Source organism: Meriones unguiculatus, chromosome 7 (assembly GCF_030254825.1).
Source record: "Meriones unguiculatus strain TT.TT164.6M chromosome 7, Bangor_MerUng_6.1, whole genome shotgun sequence".
Lineage (NCBI taxonomy): Eukaryota > Metazoa > Chordata > Mammalia > Rodentia > Muridae > Meriones > Meriones unguiculatus.
The window spans coordinates 17518045-17529173 of NC_083355.1; the positions used below are offsets into that span (position 1 = coordinate 17518045).

Sequence of the window (11129 nt, forward strand, 5' to 3'; positions counted from 1 at the left end):
GCCTACTGACAGTCCCACCATAGGTCTTATTGCTCGCCCCATGCCCCAGATAAGCAAGCTGAGAGCACAGAGCTAGGTGACATACTCTAAGTCAGTGTGGGGCTGAGGTTCCCAGCTCTAGGACTTCTAAGCACCTTGCAGCATTGCCTCTTGGGACATGCCCCCCCGACCCCACCCTCCAACAAGGCCCCCTTCATAAGGCTTTCCCCCACCCTATACCCTGGTTGCTGTAATCAAACTGTTTTTAAATACACTACCTGGTCTAAAACTCTGTGGAGGCCTGGAGAGGTTGCCCTGTCCATGCCCCTACTTCTAGAGGATACAGTATTGTAAGCCTACTGGTGAGACCTCTCAGTCCTGCGGGACCCTGCGGGACCCTGCAGGACCCTGCAGGACCCTGCAGGACCTGGCCACGTGATCTGTAAAGCTTTCCGTTCTGACTTTAAGTCATTGCCTGCCCCATAGCGCGATGGTTCTGGATGACAGGGCCCTCCTCCTGTGCCTACCAAGTCAAGGGACACACAGCGGGAGCACATTCAACGTCTCCGGCCGGGCCGGGTGCTGATATCTGGGCCCTGAGCTGAGGGCTCCAGCAAGTCCTTGTGAACTAAGGTTGGAAGGAAGCCTCATGATTTCCTGGGGTCTTGGGGGGTCTTTCTGTGACAGAAAAGGCATCCAGCTAGCGGGAACAGCATGTACAAATAGAGAGAAAGAGGAGGTAAAAGGATCACAAAGCCATGAGGGGGTGTTGATGTTGGGGGAGGGGCGCAGAAGTAGGGTGGGTAGCTAGCTATGTGGCAGATTAAGGGATTGGGGCTTGGGAGGAGCTAGGCAGGCAGGGAAAGGGCGAGCAGCTTCCCAGGGAACTCTGGGAGGACAAATCTTGCATGGACTTGTACGAGTCGTGTGAGCTCCGTGAGCCTCAGTTTCCCTTCTGTGCAATCTGGACGTGGTACCAACCCATGGGGACCCTTCCAGCCAGGCATAGGCTTACTCTGTACTGTGGTTGACATATGGTCCTAATAAGCAAAGAGACTCCAGAGGAAGATAGGGAGTTTCTCTAATGCCTGATCTCATCCTGGCTGGCTTTGCTGTGAGGTGTTTTGGAAGCCCTTTGAGAAGTCCAGGTTCTGGGGAGCTCTGTTCATAGGGGAGCCTGCGCGGCCATGCTCTTCTTCACCTTCAAGCCCTTCCTCTTGTGTAGCCCCATCCAGGGCAGGTTGGCATCATGGACCTGAGCCTGGGTGTGGATGTGACCCAACTCTGAGGGGGGTGGCATTGGGGAGATCAGCGGTATCAACACGGCCAGGGGCATCAGCTCTTCCAGGGCCACGGGGGAGCTGCCGGGTGGTTCATCAGGATCCAAGTTGGCATCGCTCCAGCCCTCAGAGCTCTCACTGTGGCCCTCTGGACTGGTGGCTTCGTCCTCGGAGAAGGTGACCATGTCTGCCATGTTGTCCCCGGCATTGCTGTCTAAGTCCACCAACTCTTGCTCAACGGCCTCCTCAAACCTGTTGGCAGTATAGGAACCCGTCACACCCTCCAGCTTCAGCTTGGGGGCTATTGCAGAGGCAACGTGGGGCTCTGCCACAGGCCCAGCCAGCATCTTGGCTCTGCCCTTGCCGGTCCAGAAAAGGACGAACTCGTGGCGGCAGGCGGCCACGGCGAGGCTGGTAAGCAGGGTGCTGGACACTAGGTACAGCAGGGCAGGCTGGCCCATCTCCATGAGGACCATGGCGACGAACGTGAGCAGCAGGCCCACGGCATAGGCCATGGTGCAGGCCGTATAGTAGACCTGTCGAGAGTGGATCTGCACATCAAAGCGATGACAGTAGGCCACCAGGAAGCCAGGGACGACGATGTCACCGAAGCCAAGGATGGAGAAGGGCTGGTCGCACAGTGTCAGTGCTGAGAAGCTCAGCCGGGGCACTTTGAGCACCATGGGCAGCCTCTCCTGACTCGAAGAGTCTGCCGGGCCCGATGCCACCTCCACCATAATGCTCTCGCCAGTCTTGGTGAAGAGGGGCGTGATGAAGACAAAGAAGACGTCAAAGGCCAGCAAGGCCAGCAGGAACGAGGTGCAGTTCTTGAGCGTGGGCAGCCGCACCCGCCTCAGGACGAAGAGGCAGTAGGCAACACCCAAAGTGTCCTGCAGGAGCCACGCCCAACGGTCCTCATTGCGATAGATGACCCAGAGGAGAGTCACCGTGGCACACAGGCCCGCCAGCAGCAGCAACGGCAGCTTTATAGGGTCCCGGAAGCCAGGCGGGGCCCAGTGGTGTTGCCATAGGGGTAGGTGGTGCACGATGGGTGCCAGGCAGCTGTAGAGGCCGGTACTGGCACCCAGGCCAAAGATGCCAATCATGATGTAGACGAAGCAGTCGTAGAAGAAATAGAGCAGAATCATGATGGAGCAGGACATGGTGACCACAGCGCCCGTCATGGCTGGCGTGAAATCCAAAGGTGCGTCTTCGTCGTCTTCGTCGTCCCTCTGGAAACTCTCAGCTGCCACTGCTCGCGGCGGACTGTGACCCCCAAGCCGCCTTCCTCCTCGAGCCCGGCGCCGCTGCAGCCGGTCTGCTTCCATCAAGCCAGCCCAGTAGCCGCCTGCGGCAACAGTGCCCACAGCCAGGATGAAGATGACCGCCATGTTATAGTCAATCATAGGCTCTAGTGGAGCGTACATGGCTACTCGGATATTGGTGTCACGGTGGGTGTGGCTGAGGATGTCCACCATGTCGGTGTAGCGGAGCACAGCCAGGGGGATGCTGAGGGTGGGCCGGGGCTTGCTGGGGCCCTGGGACTTTGAGATGGTGTCTGAACACTGTTGATTGCTGACCTGGCTCGCAATGAGCAACCCACGGGCACCTTGGCCCTGGGCCAGCCAGCCCTTGGCATAGGAGCTGCAGTTGCCACCCATCACCATGATAGCCATCTGGTGGAGGGGTCGTTGTCTAGGGGAGCTGTCCTGGCCCTGGGGGAGAGAGTCCTCATCCGGACACCATGGTGTCTTGGTGCCGTCATGCAGGGGCAGGAGTGGGGCATGGCGCAGGTCCCGGGGAAGGGTGACGTAGTCAGAGCTATACAGGACACAGTAGTCCTTGCTCCAGTTCTTTGAGATGACACGGACCACGCCGTATTCCCCCCGGGCCTCGGGGCTGAGGAGAAGGAGGAGGAGAGAGCCAATGGGGAGGAGGGACCCCAGGCATGCCATCCTCCTCAGCCACCTACTGCGTCCTCCCAAAGAGGCAGCTGCCCCACGGCTCTGTTACCCTCCCGGGGAGAGGGTGTGGCTCTCTGTCACAGAGCAGCTTGGCCACCGGTCCTGGAAACCAGAGCCACACCTACCTTGTCATAAAGTGAGGAAAGGCACTCTGTGGGACGCAGGCCTCTCAGGATCGTGTTCTTAACCCTGGCTCCAGTAGGGAGGTCACCTGAGATCTTATCCCTACCTGGACCCCGGTAATCCTAGGCCAGGGAAGTTGAAGTAAGTTTGTGTGTGGGGTTGACAATGGAGAGCCCAGGCAGGATCCTGGAAACAGCTTTACCTGAGAAAAGAAACCTACATTGAGAAAATACCTCCAACAGGCTGTCGAGAGGTAAGTCTGTGGGCATCTTTTTTTTTTTTTTTTTGCATGACTAATTTGGGAGGGCCCATTGTGGGTGATGGTACCTCGGGGCTGCTGCTGGTCCTGGGTTCTATAATGAAGCAGGGTGAGCAAGCCGTGAGCAGCACCCGTCCATGGCCTCTGCTTCAGCTCCCATCTTTGAGTTTCTCTTTGGTTTGCTCTGAAGATGGACTGGAACCTGTAAGTCTTTCTTCCCTAAGTTGTTTTTGGCCCCAGCAATAGAAAGCAAACCGGGGCAGTGTGGATGTCATTTTTGTACATATATGTGTAGGTGCATGAGCCTACGCAGGTTCAGAGGCCAGAGGAGGACACAGTGCTGTCTTCGTCACATTCCATCACACTTTTCCTTATTCCCTTGAGGCAGGGGTCTCTTGCTGAACTTGGAGCTAGGCTGGCAGCTAGCAAGTCCCAGTGATCCTGTCTCCCCACCTCTCCCAACAGGGCCGAGACAGGTGGGTTTGGCCACACCCCGTTTTTTCAAATCTGTGTACTGGGAATCCAAGCTTAGGTCCTCATGGTTTCTCACCCAGCACCTTCACCCACAGTCCTCCCTCCAGCCCCGGGGACTCATGTCGTTAGCTGCAAAGTAGCAAGGACATTCATTACACCAGGTTCTAGCCCAGATGCCAAGCTCCATGGCAAGTACCTTAAGGGCCAGGGTGTTTACCTGCAGTCACAGCAACTCCACAATACCCATCTAGCTGGAGGCCGCGCACTGTCCCTCTAAACCAATCCCTCTGCCCAGGGTCATCTTGGAGCGTCTAACCTACTCTTTCCCTTTTTCTTGAAACTTAGGCCAAGGACAGATCTGTGGTGAGGACACTGCCTGAAGGGATGGGGACAGAGTGAAGAGAGGGGAGGGTCCCTGGGCAGCTGCATGGAGGAATTATCTGGGATGCTCACTGCTACTAGAGAGATACATGATCTTCCACATTAAGCTGTCTGCTTGTCATGGGCGTTTTTGTTACGGTGGCCTAGCCTTACCTTATACTCCTATATCAGGAGTATAGTCAGATAGTCCAAGTGGACCAGTCTACAAAGTTTTTCATACTATTTAAGCCTGGACTCTGATGCCTCACAAACCTTTCTCCTTGCTTATCTTCTGGGGTTGAGCAGGAAGCTGAATTTGAAATCAAGAACCAACCCTACGTACAGGATGAGTAGGTTTCTACCCAAGGCTACCCAAACTGTCCTATCCCGAGTCTTCCTCAGGCCACCCATGAAGGGATGCATTGAATGTGATTGTCAAGACAACAGGTATGTGCAGGAGGTACCTTGGGGCCCTGGGACCAGAAGAGGATGCTGGGAGTGGCCACTGGGTTCTCGTGTTTTCTGCTGGCCTGTAGCCATCCTCTACTATGCATTGCCTGGCATTCAGCTCCCGTCACTGCGATACTGAGACCTCTCACTGCTGGAGACGAGGTCTGTCATCAGTATGGCAGCAGAGGCTCTGGTTCAGGATGAGGCCCTCCCTGGAACTGGTTCAGGGCTTCTGGAACATGCTGAGGGCACATCAGGAAACCTGAGCATGGCTTTATGCCCCACCTTGGTCAACCCTGTGCACACCCAGCTCTTTAGGCTAAACTTGGGACCTCTTAGCTCTGCTCAACCAATTTATTCTCTCTCTCTCCTTTCTTTGTGCTGGGGATTGAACCTACAACCTTAAAGCGTGCTAGGCAAGCATCTCATGACTAAGCCAACTCTCCTGACCCTACTGATGTGCTCTCTGCCCCAAGCATCCTGGTATAAGTTCTACCACTTGCTGCTTGAGAGTGCTAGCTAGGCCTTGGCTCCAGGATTATCTCCACCACCATCCCCAGGGGGAAAAACAGCCTTGAGCCTCAAGCTTGCCACCACAATCACGCCGCAGGTTTTACTTACTGCCCAGCATTTAGCACGGTGCCTGTCTGGTATGTTCTAGCTCCTTACTGAAGGCACACGAGGTCCGTGAAGGCAGGGGACCTTATCTGTCCTACTTAGCGATCTAAGATTTTTGAACAGAAAACAATGCTCAAAATGTTCGGGATTGGTGAGTGAGTGACTGAACTCACAGTCACAGGGTTGATGTGCTGGGCAGTTACAGAGCTTTTTATCAAAGTTCCAATTGTGTTTAGGAACCAGAGTCAGGCTGCTAAACGTCAGAGCCTCTGGTTGACCCCTTATCACTGCACATAGCATCTGTTATTACTGCACATAGTATCCATTGCCACTGCACATAGTACCTGTCACTACTATGCATAGCATCCTTTATCACTGCCTATACCATCCTCTCAGAGACTGTGGAGGTAGTGGTGCTGGGGCCAGGGCGGGAAGTAGGTTCATTGACGAGGACAATTGAAATGGAAAATCCTTTAAAAAAAATTGTAGCCAGTACTGGGGAGATGGCTGAGTGGATAAGAGCGCTTGCTCTGCAAGAGTGAGGCCTGAGTTTGACTCTCTAGCACCCACAGAGAAAAGCCAGGAATAGCTGCGTGTGCCTGTAACTGCAGCCTTAGAGGGGCAGAGAGAATCTAGAAACTTCCTGGGCAGATTAAGGATCAGTAAGAGATCCCTTCTCAAAAGAATTGCTTAGGGTGTGATAGAGGAAGACCCCGGGTGCATCCTGTTCTGGTGTGTGCCCACAGGGACATTTATCCTCGTCATTATGGTGATGGTTTGGATGAGCATGGCCCCTCACAGGCTCCCAGATATGGTCCCCAGCTGGTGGAACTGTTTGGGAAGGATAGGAGGTGTTGGAAGAGGTATATCACTGGGGGCAGAATCTGAGGTGCCATTCTTGGGTGCCCACTGTCAAGTAGTTGTGGACCCAGATGAGAGCCCTCAGCTGTTTCTTCTCTGGCATCCTGGACTCTCTCTGAAACCATAAACCAAATTAAATTCTTTTTTGTAAGTAGCTTTGGTCATGGTGTTTTATCACAGCAATAGAAAAGTAAGAGAATTACACACACACACACACACACACACACACACACAGTTCCATCCCTATTCATTCACTGCACAAATTGCTTTGACTTCGCTAAATGATGTTATGAACCACATGGCTCAAAAAGAACAGAAATGGGGCCAGGGCGTTGGCTCAGCAGGTGGGGTGGCCGCTGCCAAGCCTGACCGCCTGAGTTCAATCCAGGAACCACAGAGCAGAAGGAAATGAAGATGAAGCAGCTCTTGAAACATGTCCTGTGACCACTCTACACGCACCATGACACAACAGGCTCTTCCTTCCCCTGAGTAAATAAATAGAGGGTAATTTAAAAAAGAGACCCCTGAAAAGGGGGCCAGGTGTGGCGGTGCGTATATTCCTAATTGCAGGACTAGGGAGGCAGAAGCAGGAAGATGGTGACCTTGAGGCCAGTTTGAGCTAACCTCAGCAGCAACCTAACGTCCTCCCCTACCCCGCCACACACACACACACACACACACACACACACCAACAATAACAGCAACCATAACAACAAGCAGAAATACATCCCCTCACAATTCTGGAAGGTGTAAGTGGGCTATTGACTGAAGGCTTGTGTTCCCTCTTTATGTGTGCCCTGAAGCCTTGCCCACAACGTGAGGGCACGTGATGAGATCACGGGATGGGAGCCTTCTCATCGGATTCTTAGAGCCTATTGAAGGGACACAGGGGCGATGGCCTCTCTGTTGGCCCTGTGAGGACACCGTGGCACAGGGGCCCTTTATAATAGGTGGAGAACCTTCCTCAGGACCCGAATCAGTGGGCACCTTGATCTTGGATGCTGATTTCTGCAGAACCCTGAGGAATCAATGTCTGCTGTGCTTACAGCAGCAGCCTGAGCCTGGGAGACGGAGACGGCATGTTTGCTTACCTCTTCCTAGGTGGTGGCCAGCCAGCCTTGGGGCCACCCTGGCTTATAATGAGCCATTCTACTCTGCCAGTACTGTTATGTTCTCCCTGTCTGTCAGTGTCACCATGGTGTCACCATGGCTTACAGGCCACTTGTTCTGAATCTGATTACACTGGAGAGGCCTAGTTTACTCCACACCAGTGAGAGGACACCAAAGGTGTCCCCAGCACCAGCTTGAAGTCTTTGAAGCGGAGGCCGTTTTTAAAGAACCTTGCAAAGTGGTCAGCAGGCCACATTCGGATTCTGACTTTTTCTTGTTCCTACTTACTTACGTTTATCTTGCCGACACCTAATTTGACAGCTTGGTTTTTGGTGACTCATTTGTAACCGTGTCTTTCAAAGCATCCAACTGAATGAATTCTCATCAAAACCATTTCCCCTTGTTTGTGCACTTCTGATTTATCCATTAACGTAACATTTAATTACACCACAGACAGTAATTACAATGACAGGCAAACTGTCAGAAACACATTAGGGAGCCAGAGCAACCGACTGGCGACTTGCCACAAGCCGGGGGTGGGGGAGGGGTGGGGGAGAGTACAGGGCCCGGAGACATGGCTGCCCTCGGCTCCTTTGTCCCCTTCTGAGGAATGTTTATTTCGGAGAGGTACAGATGCACCGTTAAGGGGTGCTGGGGATGGGGAGGAGGCTCAGCCTGTACAACAGTTGTCAGGGCATGTGGTGACGTCAACTCCGAGCAGTGGTTCTCAACCTCCCTAGCCGTGAGCCCTTAACAGTTCCTCATACTGTGGCGGCCTCCAACCACAACATTATTTTATTACCGCTTCGTAACCGTAATTTTGCTACTGTTATGAACTGTAATATAAATATCTGATATGCAACCCCCCCCCCAAAAGGGGTCTTGAGCCAAGGATATAGCTCAGTTGGTAGAATGCCTATTATGTGTGAAACCCTGGGTTCGAACCCCAGCACAGACAGAAAAACAGTAATCCTAATGCTCAGGAGGACTACAAGTTTTAAGCTCTCTTTGGCTTCATAGCAAGCTTGAGGCCAGCTTGGGTTACATGAAACCTTGTCTTAAAACCAATCCAATCAGCCAACAAACGGGGTCACAAGCGAAGATGTGGGCAAATGGGAGCCTTCTGCACAGCGCTGAGAGTGCGCAGCGGCATGGCCAAAGGAGAAGCTGGGTGACAAGGTCCCTTTTCAGTTACACAGAGAGCTGTTCTAGGAGTTAGCATCCTCCTGGGGACCCTCCCAGAAGAACTGAAAGCAGATTCGCCGTGGCCAGGGATGGAGGAGGAGAGATGGGGTTTCCATTCAGGGTGATGGAACATTCTGGAAATAGTGTTGTGTGTGTGTTTTATCGACATTTAATAATCAAGCCTATTTATAGGCTGTGATGATATTACCAACCAGCACTGTGTACTTTCGCATGTTGGAACGTGAGCTTTTATGTTCATGTGCATTTTCCGGTAGTGAAAACGAGAACCAAGAAACCCGGGCAGTAGCTCTGTCCTAGAATGGGGTTACTTTTGGTCATCAGGACTCTCTTGGCCAGTGGGCGGCCCAGTGAGGTTGAGAACATGTGATCACCCGATACTGCTGCCTCCACCATGCTCCATGCCTGATCCTCAGGTTGGGGGTGCGAGGGGCGCCCTGGCTAACAGAATTCTCCTAATCGCTCACTCCACACACCTGTCTGGTTCACTTGGGGCTTTAGGAGACCTATTCAGTCACTGCTGCCCCTGAAACCCCCAGCCCAGCAGCCCCAGAACTGTCCTCCTGTGTGGCTGCTTGGTGCCTTTGTTAGGGAATTCACAGGGCCTCTCTGGGGGCTCCACTACTCTCCAGGCTATCCATCTTTAGGAGTCTTTCCACAGCCTCCAGTTACACCCTTCTGTGATAGCAGTGTCGCCAGACCCCACTCCACCCACAGCTGGGATGGGGCTCTCAGGAGCTCCCCAGGTGGCTGGGGATGAGGAAGTGTCGGTTTCTGCGGTGACCTAGGTCCTAGATGGCAGCTGGAATAGCTGCATTCATCCAATCAAGGTAGCGGGGACTGGAGTTGGGGACTTTGACATGGGACTCTGGAAGCTGGGGAAGGGACTGGGCGCCGTAGACCCTCCTGGCCTGGCCCAATGGCTCACACCTTTCCAGCTGGAACACATCTGGGCCCCGGGCACTATTTGTGTTCCCCCCCACCACCCAGGGGATGAAGGCCAAAGAAGGGACAGCCCCCCCGTGGTCCACCCTACTCAAGGGGCTATCTCTGTGGTATTTCTCAGCCTCTCTCTCTCTAAAATGCCCTGCTCCTGCCCTGTGCCTTTGTCCAATAGGTAATGAGGCTGGGTGTCAGGGCGTCTGCCCAGGACCCCATAGAGAGACAGGAGGAGTGGCTTGCAGTCTGGAACCCATGACTGTCCCCTGAAGGCTGAGAGCTTTGCAGACTTCATCTGGTCCAGGTCTTCCTTTAACCTGAGCTACAAAGCTTACCCTGATGATGTGCTAGCAGGATAGTGGGGGACCATGCTCGAATGTGGAGCCAGAGCAGGCTGGGACGCTGGAGGGTGGATGGTCTGAGGCCTGTGTTCTTCAGCCAGCTCATCTCTGACTACCGAGGCTCTACCGACTGGGAAGCTGGAGAACCGGAGCAGCTAGCGGGCCACCTTGCAAAGGGCGCTGGAGCACCTGGTGCAACAGCGGAGCAGGTGCCTGGGTTCTCGGCGAGTCACGGCGCTGCTGAGCGCCCTTGGGAAAAGGCCTCTTATCCTCTCTGGGCTCTTAATGGCAGAACAGTACTTGCTTCGCAGGGGTAGATAAAGAGCAGTGTGGCCGCTGTCGGAGGCCTGGTGCCCGCTGATAGTAAGGACTGGGATCAGGGTTGCTGACAGGCTCCCACCCCATGTTAGGCCCTGTGGAAGCCTCTGCAGAGGCCGAGTGGGTCCCTGGTTGGGGACACGAGGCTGACAGCGGCTTCTGGTTACCTGGGTTGTACGATTTGAAGTGAAGCATCATTTGAAGGAGGGAGATGAGTGAAGGCTTAGAGAAGAAGTCCCCAGCTGGCCTGGCAACTGGACACCAGGCCAACCTCTGAAGATGCCAGCACAGCTGAGATCAGCCCGAGACTCCCGTGTCAGCCTCATGGCCCCTTCACCGCAGTGCTGCTCTGTGGGTCTTGGCCTTCTAAGCCAAGGGGACTCCAGGAAGAGGAGACCCCCCCCCAGATGTGCAGCTGGCTTTTTGTCCTCCGCCTCAGTTCTCTCTACTGCAAAATGGTCTGGCTCCCCGATTGTGTTAAAGATCAGATAATATGTTAGAACAGATTTGGTGGATGGTAAAGCAGCCTACAGGGGTCCCAGTTAAGGTCTGTGTAACTCTCTGGATTCTAGAACCTTCTCCACCTCCTCAAAAGGTGATTTCCCCTGGTCTGGTGGCTCTTAGCCCCAAGACAAATCCCTCCTCATCACAGAGGCTCAATGGGAAACTGTGCGGGGGCTATAGTGACGTCAGGAAGGGGTAGATTTTCTCCCTGCTGTTCTGTGTCCACCAAGAGACTCTCAGGAGAAGTGAGGTCCTTTGCGAGGGGTGGCTCTCAGGAAGCTCTTCCCTAGGTGTGATAGGAGCAGCATTCTTTTTGACAAGAGGGACAGGCCTGTCCTCTTGGGGT

General features: G+C 53.9%; 1 protein-coding gene across 1 annotated transcript; it reads right to left on the reverse strand.

The window, feature by feature from the left end:
• Positions 1–1144: 1144 nt before the first annotated feature.
• Sppl2c (signal peptide peptidase like 2C) lies at positions 1145–3214 on the reverse strand. Its single transcript, XM_021631854.1, has one exon. It carries the CDS (start codon positions 3212–3214, stop codon positions 1145–1147), a length of 2070 nt encoding a protein of 689 aa, XP_021487529.1.
• Between the last annotated feature and the right edge of the window lie 7915 nt (positions 3215–11129).